The sequence below is a fragment of the Zalophus californianus genome, chromosome 1, assembly GCF_009762305.2.
Source record: "Zalophus californianus isolate mZalCal1 chromosome 1, mZalCal1.pri.v2, whole genome shotgun sequence".
NCBI classification, from domain to species: Eukaryota; Metazoa; Chordata; class Mammalia; order Carnivora; family Otariidae; genus Zalophus; species Zalophus californianus.
In genome coordinates, this window is record NC_045595.1 from 77,318,706 (window position 1) to 77,337,731 (window position 19,026).

General features: G+C 34.9%; 2 protein-coding genes across 9 annotated transcripts in view; one reads left to right on the forward strand and one right to left on the reverse strand.

The window, feature by feature from the left end:
- The window catches only part of TOP2B (DNA topoisomerase II beta), a 59,335-nt gene extending 42,153 nt beyond the window's left edge, over positions 1-17,182 (forward strand). For all 3 annotated transcript variants that reach the window (XM_027587265.2, XM_027587267.2, XM_027587266.2), the window contains exons 26-36: positions 2,460-2,615; positions 2,758-2,841; positions 3,770-3,964; positions 6,588-6,732; positions 6,933-7,094; positions 8,571-8,772; positions 9,892-9,971; positions 11,118-11,228; positions 13,796-13,918; positions 15,460-15,554; positions 16,464-17,182. In XM_027587265.2, the coding sequence (XP_027443066.1) occupies positions 2,460-2,615; positions 2,758-2,841; positions 3,770-3,964; positions 6,588-6,732; positions 6,933-7,094; positions 8,571-8,772; positions 9,892-9,971; positions 11,118-11,228; positions 13,796-13,918; positions 15,460-15,554; positions 16,464-16,631 (1,521 nt within the window). In that variant the 3' untranslated portion in view covers positions 16,632-17,182. The remainder of the gene's footprint in view (positions 1-2,459; positions 2,616-2,757; positions 2,842-3,769; positions 3,965-6,587; positions 6,733-6,932; positions 7,095-8,570; positions 8,773-9,891; positions 9,972-11,117; positions 11,229-13,795; positions 13,919-15,459; positions 15,555-16,463) is intronic.
- A 344-nt stretch (positions 17,183-17,526) lies between these two features.
- RARB (retinoic acid receptor beta) overlaps positions 17,527-19,026 on the reverse strand; it is a 505,987-nt gene continuing 504,487 nt past the window's right edge. For all 6 annotated transcript variants that reach the window (XM_035724196.1, XM_027587268.2, XM_027587269.2 and 3 more), the window contains one exon: positions 17,527-18,509. In XM_035724196.1, the coding sequence (XP_035580089.1) occupies positions 18,313-18,509 (197 nt within the window). In that variant the 3' untranslated portion in view covers positions 17,527-18,312. The remainder of the gene's footprint in view (positions 18,510-19,026) is intronic.

Consider the following 19,026-nt stretch of genomic DNA (forward strand, 5'->3'; position numbering starts at 1 on the left):
TTCAGATATCTAGTATTCAGTGAATGGAATATTGAAACTTTGAAATTCTCAAGAATTAGTTTCTTGCGGTTGTGAATAATTAAAAGAAAAACTTAAAAAGGCAATACAACATTGTGATTGAGAACACAAATGTACAAAAGGAAGAAAATTATGGAAATGACTAATTTTTTACTTAACTGGAATGTTGTGTATATATGATACTGATGTTATTATCCTTAAAAAAGTTATTATATGACATAACTTAAAACTTCCTTACATTTCTGAATTCTCAACCCACAATGTTTTCCATATTTTTTATCAACTACATTGACATCTGCTTTTGTTTATATTATTTAAACTTTTTAAAATTTTGAACAGTCAGTATAATGCCAGATATTAGAGCGAGTAAAATTAGAATAAATTATATACTTAGCAATTACATGTTAAGATAATAGGCTTATTTATCGTTTAGGGAAAATGGGGTAGGACAAGATGGGGACTATTCAAAATTAAGATGATCCAAGCACTTTGCTTTCCTTTCAATGTATTTTACTGCATTTTTGAATCCCAAATTATGGTTTATACACTGCTTGCCCTTCTGTATGGACTGTTGGTTTAAACTATATCTTAAAAAATATTAACTAGTAAGCTAGTAAATTTAATGCTTAGTTTTAGAAGGTAAAGGTGTGTAGGGTTTGAGAATGCCCTTCCAGTGGAAGTAGATTTCATGGGTAAAACTTAGTGGTTGGTTTCAATAACTTCATTGTCACCATCAAAATTTTCTCAGCATCTTGGCCATGTGTTCACTTTGGGGATTAAGGTAACAAAAGGAGCTGCTCTTCTAAGAGTGTCCTATTGTATAGAGTTGGAGAAGAGAGAATTATAAAGCAGATGATTATGAGATTAGTTTTTTTTTTAACATAATAGAATTCTGTCGTTGGAACTTGAAAAGTTTATTTTTCTGATTTCTGAAAATATCCTTAGTTATCTTCATGTTAACAATGATAATACACATATATTCATCGAGCGTTCGTTAATAATACTTTGGGTGTCATCAAAGCCTAGAGCAAATAGACTTTTAAAGTGTGGATCTAAACAGGATTTTATGACACCCTAGTAATATTTTAATAGTAGTGTAACAACTTAAATATTCCAAAGAAACACAGTTTCATGAAGAATTTTTAAAAATGGTAGAATTTATTAATTTGTCGTAAGTACTGTTTGTCTAGGTACTTATTAATCATTGATGAACTCAGCAACAGCATTTCTTATTTGGCTATTGTTGCTTAATTGAATTCATAGTTTCGTTTATGTAATGAAGCATGTTGCTTTGCAATTTATATTTTTATCCCCTCTAAAGTATGCTAAACTTTACTTAGTATATATACATTATTTTCCTGAAAATTTTAAACTAAATTGAAAACAATTTTTTTCTTTTTTGGTTGCCAAAAGTGAACTTTTTGTTTCATGGAGTATCATGGTTAACTCAGTCGTTTTTAATTATCTGAGTGCCTTAAATAATTTAAATGCAGTTTTATTTAATGGCTCTTGTTATTTTAAAAATCTTAGAGGTGATGTCACCTATAATAACTTCTATTAAATTCACTGGATTTTGAAATTTAATACTAGCAAAAGAGGATTTTTTATTGCAATCTTTTTTTTTTTTTTAAGATTTTTTATTTATTTGACAGAGAAACACAGCGAGAGAGGGAACACAAGCAGGGGCAGAGGGAGAGGGAGAAGCAGGCTTCCCGCAGAGCAGAGAGCCCGATGCAGGGCTCGATCCCAGGACACTGGGATCATGACCTGAGCTGAAGGCAGATGCTCAATGACTGAGCCACCCAGGCGCCCCCATTGCAATCTTTTCTATGAGAAAAGACCTTATGAATAAAATTTTAGAATACCCCTCATAATTCTTACTCTAACTTACCAGCTACTAAATTCTTAATTGAACTTTCTCTTCATACATGAGTATTCTTGCTTTAGAGAATTTTTATTAAGAAATCAAAGGAGTGACTGTACCTTAGCATATTTATATTACAACTGTAAAACATTCTCCGTAGGTGATAACTTATTTTGGGTTTCAAATTGTTCATTTACTCACCAGTATACAAATCTGACAAGATGCAGTGATAAAACATTAGTTCTACTCTATTAATTTCAAGATATGTGGTATCTTCTCATTTCATGACTTAGTTCCTGGGCAAAGCAGTTAATTTTTCATCACATTCCTATATAAATGGGGAGTGAATATACCCATTCCTTTTGAAGACTTACTATTGTGTATTTTTAGAAAACTTTTTATAGGAAATACATTTTTTATAGGTAATCTGCAGATAATCTAAAAGAACCCCATCCACCCTTAAGATAGAGTATTAAGAGTATAGCATTTGTGGAATTTTTAGCTCAATATTCAGTAAAATTCAGCATTGATTTAATACTATACAGGACTTTAATATAAAGTTTATTATTTTTTACAGGCAGCAGAAGAGGAAGAAACACAAAACCAGCATGATGATAGTTCCTCTGATTCAGGAACTCCTTCAGGCCCCGATTTTAATTATATTTTAAATATGTCTCTGTGGTCTCTTACTAAAGAAAAAGTTGAAGAACTGATTAAACAGAGAGATGCAAAAGTATGAACTTTTGTGGGTTAAATAATTTGAAACTATTTCAGTATTATCCATTTCTTTTTCTTTTTCCAAAAAGAAGTATTTTGATTTACCCTTTATATATTAAGTTACTGATTGTTTAAATTATACTACTTTCTTATTATAGGGGCGAGAAGTCAATGATCTTAAAAGAAAATCACCTTCAGATCTTTGGAAAGAAGACTTAGCAGCATTTGTTGAAGAACTGGATGTAGGTTAAGTCTACATTAAAAAAATATTTGGAAAAGTAATGTTTATTTCAGTTTCTTTTAACTCTGAAAAGGCTAATGTGTTTATAAGCCACATTAGGATTAAACTTCTAGCTATATGAAGTTATAAAGAAATAATTTCTACCTGGAATAGATGAATACAAAAAGTTATATGGAGGGCGCCTGGGTGGCTCAGGTGGTTAAGCATCTGCCTTCGGCTCAGGTCATGATCCCAGGGTCCTGGGATTGAGTCGGGCTCCCTTCTCCTTGGGAGCCTGTTTCTCCCTCTGCCTCTCTGTCTCTCTTTCTCATGAATAAATAAATAAAATCTTTAAAAAAAAAAAGTTATATGGAATGGGAATTTAGAATAAACTGAGTTCTGATACTTTCTATCAAATTTTCTTAACTGACTTCAAAATAGCTTATTGATTCAGTCTCTTTTCCCCCAAAGAGGTAAGAACAAAATATATATGATTGAATATTGGTACTTTGATTTTTACAAAGTAGAATAGATAGTGTCTTTAGGTTTATAACAGAGAAATTTTAACTTTTTTTTATAATTTAGTTTTCTCCAGGTAGAATTCTGTTTTTTTTTTTAAAGATAGAGAAAGATAGAAAATAAAAACTTTTTCTAAAATTGCCCAATATATCATAGGATCTTAGAGTTAGAAGGGACCATATAGGTCGTTTAGTTACTACCCCCTTATTTTACAAATGAGAAGCTAGTTAGGCTTGGAACTACAACTCAGGTCTTTTGACTTAGAATTATTGTGTTTTTTTAATGTTTATTTTAGATTATATCAGTCGGAAGGAAAGGTTTATTCCTTAATGATACTCGTTTTAATTTCTTATGCAGTAGTGATTGTCTTTTCTTACGAGTTGTTTATGCACCCACCCTCTTCCCTTGCCTCCTTTTTAATTATACTTCAGAAAGTGGAAGCGCAAGAACGAGAGGATATTCTGGCTGGAATGGCTGGAAAAGCAATAAAAGGTAAAGTTGGCAAACCTAAGGTGAAGAAACTTCAATTGGAAGAGACAATGCCCTCACCTTATGGGAGAAGAATAGTTCCTGAAATTACTGCTATGAAGGCAGATGCCAGCAAAAAGTTGCTGAAGAAGAAAAAGGTATGACGTATCTCTTGTTTTAGCTCATTGGTGGATTCCAATGTATATATGTATTTTAATTTTACTGTGTGCTTAAGTCATGCTTTGTTTCTAATATATTTCACTGTGATAGGCAATCATTTGTTCTGTGAGATCAGTTGGTCCACAGAAAGAAAACGTTAAGTTAGGGATCCACATACATGTAAGGAATTACTTAGTTGATTCTGTTTTTTTAATTCCTTCCTCCCTCCCTCCCTCCCTCCCTCCCTCCCTCCCTCCCTCTCTTTCAAGATTTTATTTATTTGACACAGACACAGCGAGAGAGGGAACACAAAGCAGGGGGAGTGGGAGAGGGAGAAGCAGGCTTCCTGCAGAGCAGGGAGCCGGATGCAGGGCTCCATCTCAGGACCCTGGGATCATGACCTGAGCTGAAGGCAGAAACTTAACGACTGAGCCACCCAGGTGCCCCTTGATTCTGATGAGAGAAATACTCTATTCAGCAGCATTCTACCTTAAAATCATGGAATCACAACCAAAAAAGTGTATCAGCTTAAAAATGAAACTTTTAATTCTACATTATGAGCAATTCATAGAAGTCTCATAAGCAGAAAAGGGTCTGTGTGGTTTTCAAAGTAAGCTATTTTTTACTATTTATTTGTTATTACTGTTAGTTAAAAAAAATTACCAGGCACCTCTTATGTCATTGGCATTGACTGGTGCTATTGAGGATTTAAAAGTATGGGATTTACCTAACCCTCCAGCAGGTTGGGCAAGAGTTAGCCAGAAGAAGGAAACACTGAGAGGGCTGTTCAAAGTTGAGGGAAGAGGAGCCATGCTGGTTTGAAAGAGAGAGGCAGATTTTTTGGGGCAGGTTGATTTTAGAATCCAGGGGATATGTAGACATGTCCAGTAGTCTAATTAGAGCTTGGGAAATGAACCTCAGAGTTGGAGTGAGAGGGTTGGAGAGTTCTCTGCCGAACGAATGTTTGAAAGTATAGGAACATTGTGATACCAAAGAGATCACTCTCTTCAAACTGTTCTGATAAACTGACATCTATACTCTTTCCCTCTTACGTAGCTTCCTACCACACACAGGTTCCTCTTTAGGAAATAACTTCTCTCCTTTTCACTTGGTGTTCTTAGCACTCTTCTCTTTACCTTAAATAGTCTCAAGTAACCTCATCTATGCCCAGAGCTTTTTTCACTCACACTGATGACTCTTTAATCTATGTCCCTAAGCTGTAATGTTTTCAGGAGGGCCAGGGTAATAAAGCCACCTGAGTGCCCACTGCCCAAACTCCACATATCTGAAGCTGAGCCCATTATCCTGATTTCAAAAAACCTCTTTCACCCCTGTGCCTTATTAGCCATCACTAACAAGTCCAAAACCTGGGACTTGCTCATTTAATCAGTAACTAAATCCTATTGACTGCCTCTGAAGCAGTTCCAAAATCCACCCTCTTATCTTCATCCCCATTGATACTGTCTTAGAATTCCATAACTTTTCTGACAGAAGTGTTCCTCTTAATTAGTCTTCCTGTCTCTAGTGATCTTATCATGACTTCTACTTTTTGCCACTTCATTCATCTCTGTCTAGTCTCTTATTACCCAAGTGATATTTCCAAAAATAAGTGATTATTGCACAAATGCTTAAAAGTTTTCGGTGACTCCCCACTGACTACACACAGACTCTGGTATTCAGTGATTTAGCAACTGCGTGCCTCCCTAGTTTCTGTGTGGCTACTCTTTCCTCCAATCCTAGCAGACTATTTGTAATTCCCTAAATACAATGTGGCGATCGTGCCTCTGTGTCTTTTGCAAACTGGGGTGCTCTTCCTTCCTTCCCTCTCCTCACTTAGCAAACATACATGATTCTTTCAAAACTCAATTAGAAAGGCTCCTTCTCCATGGAATCTTCCCTGACCCTGCACTTGGCAGAGTTGCTCACGTCTCCCCAAGGGCTACTTTTACACCTCCCTCCATATTTGTTATTTGTATTGTAGTGACTTGTCCTTGTGTCTTTCTCTGTCTTTTAATAATCTTGGGGTAGGGAGACTGACTAATGCCTAGCAGTGCATGACATGTGTTGCTTATCTTCCTTCAATAATCTGATGTGTTTCTAGTATGTAGAGGTCTGAACTATAGGAACTTATTTTGCAGGTACCTTATGGTATATTTTGCTATTGGTTTGAAAGTCCCTTTGCTAATCAAAAGCTGCCTTCTTACTTTTTACAGTTGATTTTTTAAAAATTTTTATTGTTATGTTAATCACCATACATTACACCATCAGTTTTTGATGTAGTGTTCCATGATTCATTGTTTGCATATAACACCCAGTGCTCCATTCAGTACGTGCCCTCTTTAATACCCATCACCAGGCTAACACATCCCCCCACCCCACTCCCCTCTAGAACCCTCAGTTTGTTTCTCAGAGTCCATCGTCTCTCATGGTTCATCTCCCCTTCCGATTCCCCCCCCCTTCATTCTTCCCCTCTTGCTATCATCATCATTATCATCTTTTTTTTTTTTAACATATATTATTTGTTTCAGAGGTAGAAGTGATCTATGGCTGGAAATGTATCTCTAAAGTGTATGGTGTTAATTTTTATTTTTACTTCTGGTTATTTATTTGTTTAATGTGTAGGGTGATCTTGATACCACAACAGTAAAAGTAGAATTCGATGAAGAATTCAGTGGAACACCAGTAGAGGGTACTGGAGAAGAGGCATTGGTCCCGTCAGCTCCTGTAAATAAAGGTCCCAAACCCAAAAGGGAGAGAAAGGAGCCTGGTGAGGAATTGTTACAAAGTTTTTTTGTGAGAAAATGCATATATGTACAGGGCATTACTATTTTTTTTTTACTGTGTTTTTTCTTCTAATAGTTGATGTAATTTCTCAATTTTCATGAACACTTGTTATTTTATAATTAACCTTTCATTATTAACAGTTTTATTTTTACTAATGATATTTTGTTGTTGTTTTGTTTTTAGGTACCAGGGTGAGAAAAACACCTACATCATCTGGTAAATCCAGTGCAAAGAAAGTGAAGAAACGGAATCCTTGGTCAGATGATGAATCCAAGTCAGAAAGTGACTTGGAAGAAACAGAACCTGTGGTTATTCCAAGAGATTCTTTGCTTAGGAGAGCAGCTGGTATTTTGATACATTGTATATTTATTTTATTGTATATTATAGTTTGACCAAGTTAATATTACTCATATAAGTTAGTAGTATTAGTATTATCAATGCTATTAAAGTACTAAATTGTTAGTATTTCCGAAGTTACAATTCACGAAGACAAAAAAAAAATGATTTACAGAATGATGTTTTTAGCAAAGTTGGACATAAATTACTCTAAAGTAAACCAAGTTTTCTTACTGATTTGTATTAAAAAGTTTCAGTTATATTCCCTCCATAGTTTGAAGATGTTTGGTAAAAATGTACCTTGGTAGAACACCGACAGTGATAGATCAATAGAAGTGCTTTGTAGTTTTGTTTCTGTTTCATTTTTTTTTCCCCCATGAAAAATTTCCTCCTGCTTTAGGAGTCTGATTCCATGCACGTTGCATAATTTATGTAACTGTAGTGCTAGGGTTAGGATGAAGATACCATTTTGTTATTCTATATTGTTAAATATGCAGTTTTATCCTTTGTGAATATTCATTAATTTGAAGTCTTCAAGTACTTAAAAATTGACTGTCCTATTTTATAGATTCTTCTCAAATTTTAGTAAGTCCTAATTAAAATGAATGATACCATATTATGGCTATTTTACCTCTGGGAGATACTTTTTAAATTATATGTCAGGCCTTAAATTCTTCGGTTCTCTAATCACTGGTGATTGACTTTCTTTTCCTAATGTGCATAGGTAGTACAATGTAGGTGAATTAACATGTGTAATTTAAGTTATATGAAAATTTATTAAATTAGATGCTTCAAAATTATATTTAGGCTTTCTCATACATCTAAAATGAAGTATAAAATTACATAGCACCCAAATGTTTTAAAAATTTTATTCCCATAATATATGCTAGAAATTATAAAAGTTATTTGCATTGTACCAATGTGCCTTTCCCCATAGCTGGTACTTTTTATGCTTTATATTAAATTGTTTTAGTAATATACTCAGGTCTTATCTCTATTTTTTTCTCATTCATCTGAAGAATACTGTCTGTCATTTCATAGTAAAACTGTGAATAGAAGATAGAAGTTTTAATGCAGGAGGTTAAGAGAACGTTTAGCACTAAGACTAGTAAATTGGCCTTCTCATTGTAGAAATGGGAAATCTTAGTAGTCACTTTTACAATGGCTTATATTCCCCACTATTTCTGAGTTCATATTTAAGTATGACAAATAGCACCCTAATCATTAATCTCATTAGTTTATGCTCTCCTTTCCATATGCAGCATTACCCAATTCGCCTCCTGGGAAGAACAAGATGAACACTTAACATTATCAAAATAATTGAGGCCGAAGTTGTTGGCTTTTTTTTTTTTTTCTGAATGCTTGTCTTTTTTTTCCCCTCTTGTGTTAGAGATAGCTGGAATATTTTTCAAATGCATTATTCATAATATGTCATGTGGATAAAGTTGGATTTGAGTTTAACCTTCACTTTTATTTTTCTCCTAGCTGAAAGGCCTAAGTACACATTTGATTTCTCAGAAGAAGAGGATGATGATGCTGATGATGATGACGACAATAATGATTTAGAGGAGCTGAAAGTTAAAGCATCTCCCATAACAAATGATGGGGAAGATGAATTTATTCCTTCAGATGGCCTAGATAAAGATGAATATACATTTTCACCAGGCAAATCAAAAGCTACTCCAGAGTAAGTAATGAAGCAACTACTATTCAGTTACATGGTACAGTTATTTAGAAATCTATCAAAGATCCCCTAGTAAACTATATCTAAGAATTTATCATCATTCGAGGTAAGGTCCTCCTCACAAAGGAAAAAATCTAGGTAATATTGCAGCTGTTGACTGAACTGTTGCTGTATCTTAAAGCATGGGACTGGCAGGTTTTTTCTCATAAAGGGCTCTATAGAAAATATTTCAGGCTTTGCAGGCCGTATGGTCTCTGTTCCAACTGCTCAGTGTTGCCATTTTAGCAAGAAAGCAGCCATGAACAGTATGTAAATGAACAAGCATAGCTGTGTTCCAGGAAAACTTTATTTATAAAAATAGGCAGCAGGCCTATGGGACATAGTCAGACAACATGGTTCAGAGAAGTTACTAAAACTTTAGAACTGGGAGGTTTGATTTTCTTCCCTAACTTTGGCCTTGATTGATTTTTCATATTTATTTATTTATTTTTGCCTCTAGAGAGTATCAAACACTAAGGTGTAGGATGTGAAGTTTGTGAGCTATTTCAGGTTTTTTAAATTTATTTTTTAAAAATTTTTTATTTTCAGTTAGCCAACACATAGTGCATCATAAGTTTTTGTTGTAGTATTCAGCGATTCATTAGTTGTGTATAACACCCAGTGCTCGTCCCAACAGCTATTTCAGATTTTTAAAGGAAGTGCTTTACTGTCTATTTTAAAGAAGTGTTTTATCATACGCAGTCTAGGATCAGAAATAGGATTACTGATGACTGACAGAGATTCAGACTTTCTCCTTAAGTTTTTGGCAATAATTTACTGATGTTGAATTCTGGAACAGTTCTGTTAATCATAAAATTTAATGTAGCGATATTTTGAATAACTTTAACTTTTGCTCAACTTCCATTCTCTTACGTTACATCATTGGCTTTTCTGGTGTCTCTGTGTATGTGTGGACACCTGTGAATATGAGACAGAAAAAAGCGTTTGGTTACCCTGTCTTTAACAAAGAGAGACCAGTGAGAGAACTGTAATTATAATCCCTTAGTACACATTATATATCATTTACCAAGGTTGAAACCATATATTTAAATTATACTGTGGTTTAATTTTTCTTTCTAATAGAAAATCTTCACATGACAAAAAAAGTCAAGATTTTGGGAATCTCTTCTCATTTCCTTCATACTCTCAGAAGTCAGAAGATGGTATGCTCATTCAGTCTTCATTGTTTACTTACTGTATTATTGCTATGGCTTTTTTATGAGTAGAAAACAACTTTTTACATTTCCCTCAACATAATAAGGTTTATTTACTCTTCCTGAGATGAGTACCAACTAATTGGTCAAGTAGGCAATATGGAACCATTTAGGTGGGTAGGTAGATATGTGTATGAAGTGTATGGATGTGGGTATAGTGTTTTAATAGAGAAAAAGATAAAGAAATTTTGGAACATGAAATTTGATTTTCATGGCAATATGAATGTATATGTGACAGTTTTTTAAAAACTACAAAGGGACTAATATTCAGATTTGTTATATTAAACCGTAGTAACAAAAAGACTAAACCCTTCATAGAAGCAAATTTAATTGGGGTATATACTTTTTATTCCCTATATTTTTGTGTGTGGAATTTTTAAGGTCAAAACTATGTAGACTAACTGTCTTGTGTATATACACACACACACACACACACACACACACAGGCAGACAGACATAGATCTGGTATATGTTCTGTGAATATAGATAGGCATTTTTGACAGGTTGTCAAAACATTTATATAAAACTATCACATCCAAGTAGACATTTTAAGAGTTCCTGTTTGGGTTTGACAGAGGGAGGGAGGGAGGGAGAAACTGATTGATTAATTGAGTGTAAAAGTAAACTGAAGGTAAGCCTACCTGCCTTTTAAATTGACCTTCAATGATTTAAAATCGGTTTTTAAAAGAAGTTATTCTCTTAGATTTGAACATTATTACTGATACTCCTGAAATGGTTAATAGCATTAGATGTGTAGATACTAAAATAATCACAGTGAGAACCTTTTAATATTCCATTTTAAAATCAGTATTTTTGAGTTGGTCAGTTATGTTTTAAATGATGAACATTTGGGACTATTAAGAATTTTCATTACTCTATGCATTTCTATATTGTTTTACCAACGGAGTTAACATTTTTGAAATATAACATTGTACATCTTTTGTTTTCAGCTGTTATTATGGACTATATGATCACAAAGTAGAAATTCATAAGATCAATTATCTAGCTAAAGACAAGTCATCAGTAAAGAATCAAAATTTAACTATTAGGTGGTCCTTATAGAATCTCTTTACTGAAAAACTTTGTACTTTTTAGATTCAGCTAAATTTGACAGTAATGAAGAAGATTCTGCCTCTGTTTTTTCACCATCGTTTGGTCTGAAACAAACAGATAAGGTTCCAAGTAAAACAGTAGCTGCTAAAAAGGGTATGTACTTATTTGGTGTTGTTAAGCGTTGCATAAACGGTATATAGTTGATATTAAAGGAAATTTAATATAATTCGAAACTGCTTGCACTTGGACTTCAGTAGAAAATAGTATAAACGCGTATAAAGAGAATCCCTCTTGTTTTCTAACCATATGAGGTAATTACTAAAAGGTGTATAAGATCTCATTCTTAAAGCTGTTGTAATTATAAAATAATCCCATACATGATACTAAAGATAGCTTTCTAATAAGGTCTAGAAAAGGTCTTTCTAATAGACCTTCTAATAAGGTCTCCTATAGTTGTTAGGTTGTAAAATAGATAAAAATTTTGTCTTGCCTGATTGTGTTATCTATGTAGGTCCTATCTTAACGCCTCATTTGGAATGATTGGTTAGTTCATTTGAGGTTCTCTTTGTGTCATGTAGCTTCTTTCTTATCCATAACCTTAGGTTGTCCATAAATCTAAGTTGATTTCACTTAATTCTTGAATCTGTTATTAACACCAAGGTACATAGTCTTGGTATTTTGGAAGGTCAGTATTAGTGCTTCGTGTTTAAAAGGTAAGTGTTCCTTGCATAGCAAGTAAATAAACATCAGTGTGGACAATCTTTTCAGCACCTTACAAATGTAAAACAGACAATACCATTGTAGACACACATGTATTAGATGTAGCAGAACAACAACAAAAATCCCTACTTAACTTTGAATGCACTAGGACCATGGTAAGAAATTAACTACAGAAGCTTCTCTGGCCAACACATCAGGTGCCCTGCCCATACCACTTCAGTACATATTAGCCAGTGTTTATATTTCTTTGCCTCAGGACTGACTTTTTGTTACTATGTTGAAATGTTCGTATTTCCCCACCCCAGCCACCCTTTATCAGTGATTGAGAAAAGCTGGTTTGCAAATATATTAGTGCTCTTGCCATTCAGGTGGGCTAACTCTGGGGTGTGTATTTTACAGTGACTCAGGGGTTGCTCATGTTAAGAGAGAAGCTCAGAGATAAGCCCTCAGAGTGATGACAGGTTTCTCTTCACGTCTCGTTTTTGTACTTTTTTTTTCACCTCCCAAATAAGTACTTGTACTTGAGTCTTTGCTTTGGGATCAGGTGGGATCTGCTTCTGGGGAACTCAAACTGAGACAGGCCCTAGTTTCCCTTTATGCATCTTTTTTTAAGTTGTCTTCATGTGAGCGCTTTATAACCACCCTGAAAACCTGGGAGCTGTATCACCTGTTTGAACATATCAACCTATTTCCTTCATCACGCTCCTCACTCCTCTTTAATGTCATGAGTTAGAGTGGAGTATTAACTAAAACGCTAGCATACCACACCAACTGTCCTATTTGCTTGTTTAACCAGTAGTTAAACTAGCCTTGTGTCACTTGCGTAGGTGATCCCTGTGTGAAATAGTTGAAGCCCTCAGTCTTCCTCTAGGCTCTTCCAAAACTACAGTTCCCACAAAATACCATTTCGAGAGGATGCATCCTGTCCCTCTGTGAGGTCATCTCTGTTAACTTCAAATTACATATATTACTATACAAGTTAAATTCTGTAGCTCCAGTAGTTTATAGCGAAAAAGCTCATAGCACTCAGATATCTGACTTGGGCATTTGCGTGGTAGAGTTTTAAGTGCCACCTAACACTAGTAGCCTGCAAACTCTAATGAAGAAAAAAGGAGGTTCCTAGAACACACAGCTGCATCGACCTATACTCGCGTTAGGAACTGCCTGCCATGTGGCTCTGGTGGTACATTTAGTCATAAGGACTTGGGGAAAAAGGCACAAAATCTGTGGCTACCACTACCACTTGCTGTTCTAATGAGGGGCCTTCACCCTAGCACCTCAAATTGGGCCTGGGAATACATTTTCCATATAATTAGCCTGTTCTGTTTTTTTGGTAATAGAAAAAGTCTGGTTAATTTAATGCTTTTTTTTTTTTCCAAAGTAGGTTTTACTAATCACACAAGACTGATTTATCACAGTTTTCACATAGACTGTAAATCTGAAAAACCAGGTCTATTTTAAAAACAAAATTCATAAAAACAAAGACCTTTGGATCTATTGTGTACTTACCTGGAATCTTCGTTTCTTTCCATATAAAAGTGCCATGTCTGGATTTCAACTTTTGGATGGAAGTGAATCAGCTTCTATTCATGGTATTTGAGGGTCCCATAAAAATGTGTTGTTTTTTTTTTCTCTATTAGAAGTTAGGACTTAACATGTGGTTATACTTGAGTTATAATTAATGTCAAATATGTTACTTTTTTGTCATGACGAGTGCTTTTTAAAAGTTACTGCTCACTTCACTAAAGTTACTTTAATGGCCTTTGTTTAAAATAATCTCACTTGAAATATCAGAAGGCAAATTATTCATGATTAAATAAAAAGTATTTTGTCATCTATGAGAAATTGTTTGCCTTTACACTGGCACCAAGTGAAAGAAACCATTTTGTCATTTAAGGCTACTCAGTTTCATATCAGCAGTAAGGAATTAGGATTCACTTGAGTGCGGTTTGTTGGTAAGTATATTACATTGATTTATAAAATGGAAATTTGCTTAATAGGAAAACCGTCTTCAGATACAACTGCTAAGCCCAAGAGAGCTCCTAAACAGAAGAAAGTAGAGCCTATCAACTCTGACTCAGATTCAGAATTTGGCATTCCAAAGAAGACTACACCCCCAAAAGGTAAGGATTATGTTAACCTAATGTATGCCATGTGGAAAAAAGTCTCTTCTACTCACTGAATTTAGAGAGACTGTATCCTGTTTTGTTTTAAATTGCTTTGCACCTCAGTAAGCAATGTGTCTAAGAATCAGTGCTGAATTAGAGTCCAGAGGAAGTCTAGCACTGTTTTATAAATCAGGGAATTGAGACTCAAAGAGGTTAAGTAAGCAACTTGCACACCTAAGAATGGTTCAAAGACCCCCTGCCCCAGATTCACTGGAAGTAGTTTATTAAAGAGTCAGATGACGGCTCCTCACCAACCAGAGAGTGACTCTCATTGGAGCTAGGACTCTTAGACTGGAGCTTTTTGCTCATCTAGGAAATGGAATCACTGTACTAAGGGACCTGTAAGGGCACCAGCATCAGTTCTCCCTGGCACCCCTTCTTTGCCTCCAGAATCTAGAAAGTCCTCAAAGGTGCTTTTTAAAATATATGTGTAAGACATTATTTTAAGGGTCATTGCTCAACCTTTTATCCAGCCGACAGATATTACCATCAATGTGTTCATGTCTTAAAGTGGTGGTTGGGATGAGGAGCTAGAGACCTACATGGAAACAAGGGAGAATAGGGGCAAAAAAGAAAGAGTCACTGAGGAGGTCAATATGTATGGTATGCATGGTTGGGAACTTTTATAAATTCACAAGTGCCATTTCATTGACTCATTTGATAAACATCCCAAGATCATTTAGGCTGTCTTTACTAATACAGTCTGGTTAGTCATAGCTCTTAAGGAATTTTTAAAATTTAGAATTGCACTTTAGTTCCATTGTTTCACTGGCATCTGGCATCATTGTAGGATGGAGAATATTTTGTCACCATTTGCATGTTACTTTTGCCCTTCCTCCTCCAACGAGAGTAAGCGGTTAGGTAGATGGCAAAACAACAACAACAAAACAAAAACTGCATGTGGAGCTTCTAAGTCTGAGAAGGAATATGAGTTTGACAGATTATTACATGATTAATACTGGGGGTTTATTCTAAGACTGTGCTACTTAAAATGGTTGTTACTAATGTGTGATAAGTAAAATTTTGAGTACACATTCAAACATATAATTTGTACTAATATGTATTACTTTTCTAGTGATTCATTTTATATTTTTAAAGGTACTAGTCTATGACAAATTAGAAACTAAATTTTTTTTTTCATCACATACAATTTAAAAAGCACTCTTTGAAGACATTTTCTTTTCAGGCCCAAGGACTACATGTTCATAATGCCAGTGTTTTCTCTTGTGTATCATGGGCTTGGTCATTAAAGTTTGTCACCAGGACCTTCCAGCTAGTTTTAAATGTATCTGTGAAATACTTTTTAGTCATATCAATCCCGGAACTGAAATGATGCTGCCAAAACATTTTTCTCTCATTTATATTTAGAGACCAGGATTGCAGTACTGATTGGGGCATGGCAAAGAAGTGAAATATAATGTTGTGGCATTTATTTTTTATATCGCACTTAACCTTGGGAGAGAAAAAAACAAAACAAACCTTTGTATCATTTTAAGGTAAAGGCCGAGGGGCAAAGAAAAGGAAAGCATCTGGCTCTGAAAATGAAGGTGATTATAACCCTGGCAGGAAAACATCCAAAACAACAAGCAAGGTAATTAGGAACATCTTTTTAATGCATTGTTTTATGATCTATAACTGGCTTAGTTGGCTTATTACTATAATGTCTTTTAACAGCTTTAAACCTAGCCTATCTTATGCGTAGGGGGGCTTTGTATATGGTTAAAGAATTATAAAATTCATACAATCAGGACTATTTCTTGGGTAAAAGTATGGCATAAATTAGCCTACTTGATTAAGAGTATTCCATTTCATCCAATGAGCCATAGAAGCTATATGCTACCTGTCTGAAATATTATTTTTCATACCAAATAAAGACTATTTCTTTTTAACTTGGATTTATTTGACCAGGGCTGATTTTTCTCTTTTAACTTGAATTCATTTGACTATGGCTAATTTTCAGTCTTATGGTAAAAGAAAAACCTCAAATGTCCCTCTTTTTTCTCTCTCTCCCTATTAGAACTTTATAAAAATACAAACATTGAGATTTTTAGCTTTCCGCTGCTCTCCACCTTGACCTTTTTCCATCCAGTCATCTTCCATGCCTCTGGTCCATCTTGATGACTCTTCCCTGCATTTTTATAAACACCGTGTGTACTCCATGCTGTGCCTAAGTCTTGTTTTCCTTTCATGAATTGATAGGTACTTACAAATAATTTTTTACTAGTCTGGACACTGTACATATTTGTTTGGCAATATAGAAGTTCAGAAAAAAATAGGAGATCACCAAGGTGGCAGATTAGTAGACTTACTCATTTTTATAAAGGGGAAAAAGGATTAGATAACTGGTCTTAGACTTAAGTCAGCATTACAGTTTTGATTTTAGTAACCTCATTATTTGCAATATTTCTCAAGTGTAAGGAATAATAATTCATTTTAACACTAGTCTTTTTTTAACTTTGAGGTTTTAAATTTTTTTTTTTTTTTTTTTAAACCTGTCTAGAAACCGAAGAAAACATCTTTTGATCAGGATTCAGATGTGGACATCTTCCCATCAGACTTCACTTCTGAACCACCTTCTCTGCCACGGACCGGTAGGGCTAGGAAAGAAGTAAAATATTTTGCAGAGTCTGATGAAGAAGAAGATGTTGATTTTGCAATGTTTAATTAAGTGCCCAAAGAGCACAGAAACATTTTTCAACAGATAAATTGTGTTGTCCTTTTGTCTTTTCTGTCTCAGACTTTTGTACATCTGGCTTATTTTAATGTGATGATGTAATTGATGGTTTTTTATTATTGTGGTAGGCCTTTTAACATTTTGTTCTTACACATACAGTTTTATGCTCTTTTTTACTCATTGAAATGTCATGTACTGTCTGATTGGCTTGTAGACTTGTTATAGACTGCCGTGCATTAGCACAGATTTTAATTGTCATGGTTGCAGACTACAGACCTGCTTTTTGAAATGAAATTTAAACATTAAAAATGGAACTGTGTACTCTGTGTCTTTACTAAGTAAGATGAAAGTGTAGTAAAAGCTCCCATACACTTTTAAAATAAATATATTTTATTCTTTGCCAGGAGACTCCATGGAAAAAGGTAAACAGTATATGAACATAGAAAGCATTGTTAAACAATCTCAATGTACAAACAGAGCCAGTGAAAGTACATCACAGACTTGCTAATATATCAAAAAAAAAAAAAAAATCCACTAGTGCTTAACTGAGAACTAAGAAACTGACACTTGTATCTGTTAACCACTCTACCACAGCTTTCACTCTGCTTCATAGTGATCGAACAAGGTCAAAGGATGCAGATTCTCTGTCCATGCCTTGGGGAGTTCATATTAGCCCCTGGGCATCAAGGAGGCTAGAAAAAACCCTCCATAGCAGGCACGCATCGGAAAAGACACTGGAGTTACATGGTATAGGTGGTAGACCAGTCTGCTAATTGTCCCATGAAATTTCCCTAATGGCTTGTGAATAGGTAAACAAAAAACTTATTAACACTGAAAAGTGTTTCTGCCTTGGAGGCTACCATTACTGTAAAAATGTATCTTTTTTAAAAAAAATCGTGTAGTTATGTCATTAAGTAATAAACCACTGTTAAAGTGACATTAACAATTGAACAAATGACATTTGATTAACTGAACTGGCAGTTACACTGATACAGAATTCTCTTCTGCTAGTGCAGTGAATTTGTATCTTTTGACTGGGCAACATGAAATAGAAGACGCAGTTTGAGAGCGTCAGAAAGAGCAAGGACAGGCTTCCGTACTAACTAAATTAGAATTCTCTCTAGTTTTATCTTGTCATACTGTACAACAGTCCCCTTTCCTTACCTTGATGTCCTGATTGCTCTGTGAAAGCAAGACAGTTATTTTTTTTAGCTTTTCTTAGCCGGACACATAACAGTAGTCTGTTTCACAACCTTGGTGTCTTGGTTATTCTGAGTATGCAAGGCAAAAGGAAAGCACCAAACATACAGTATAGAAAGAACAGAGCCATACTTCTGTATGTACAAAGTCTTCAGAAACTTAACCAGGGTAAATCGTTTCGACTGGGTCTTTGCCATGCAATCTTGAGTGTTCAAAGAGGAAAATAGAAGCTTTTAACTAGTTTCTGGTTGCATGAAATGGCTGATTTTTAGAATTGAAAAAGTCTGTATTTCTAGGTAAGTTAGACAGTGAGGAGTATATATTGATACATATGAAAACTTCTTGGTCCTTCTTGAGTTTTAATATATTTTCAGTCCAAAAACTAAGCAGCAGTAAAAATGTTTTTTTTTTTCCTTGCGTTTTAAATCCTGGAACTGAAGGTACTGGGGAATGTTTGAAGTAGCTGGAAAGTGTCTTATTGCACCAGTGGTGACTGACTGACACCGCTGTTTTCCACTGAGCTGGGTGAGGTGCTGGGACTGTGCTCTGCTGGGTTCCCACTTGAACTTGGGGTCAAGGGTTCATGTCCTTCAGAATTCTCCAGCATTTCCTGAATGAGAGGTGGCATTGATCCAGGAATTTCCATTTTCAAGGTAATTACACGTTCTGCACCTTTTATAAAGAGAAATAATAGAAATCTGGTAGAGACAGGGAGTTAGGCTGAGTAACTTGGGATCAACTTTTCATCTACTTTAAAAATGGTGAAAACCGTCCTACCAGTGCCTCCCAGAGGCTGTCCTGATTTTACAACATTTAAATATCTTTACTTCATCTCTAGGAAAGCAGTGCAGATGCAGGGACTTGCTTAAATTTGATGATTCCATGCCTGAGTCAGTTTCAGGAAAGGTTAGCAGGATATATTTACAAAGAGAAGTTCTTGATAAAAGACCAGAAGGAGCATATCTTAAAACGAGACAGTTGTCAAGGATACCAGTTACCCACAAATGAAGGAAGGGACTTAAGTAATAAATGAGTGGTGATTATCAAGTTGATGTAGCACTGCATTGTCCAGCACAGTAGGCCCCAGCCACATGTGGTGATTTAAATTTAAATTCGTTAAATTAAATACAGTTAGGAAAAACAGTGCCTCAATTGCATTAGCCACTTCTTAAGTGCTTGAGAGCCACGA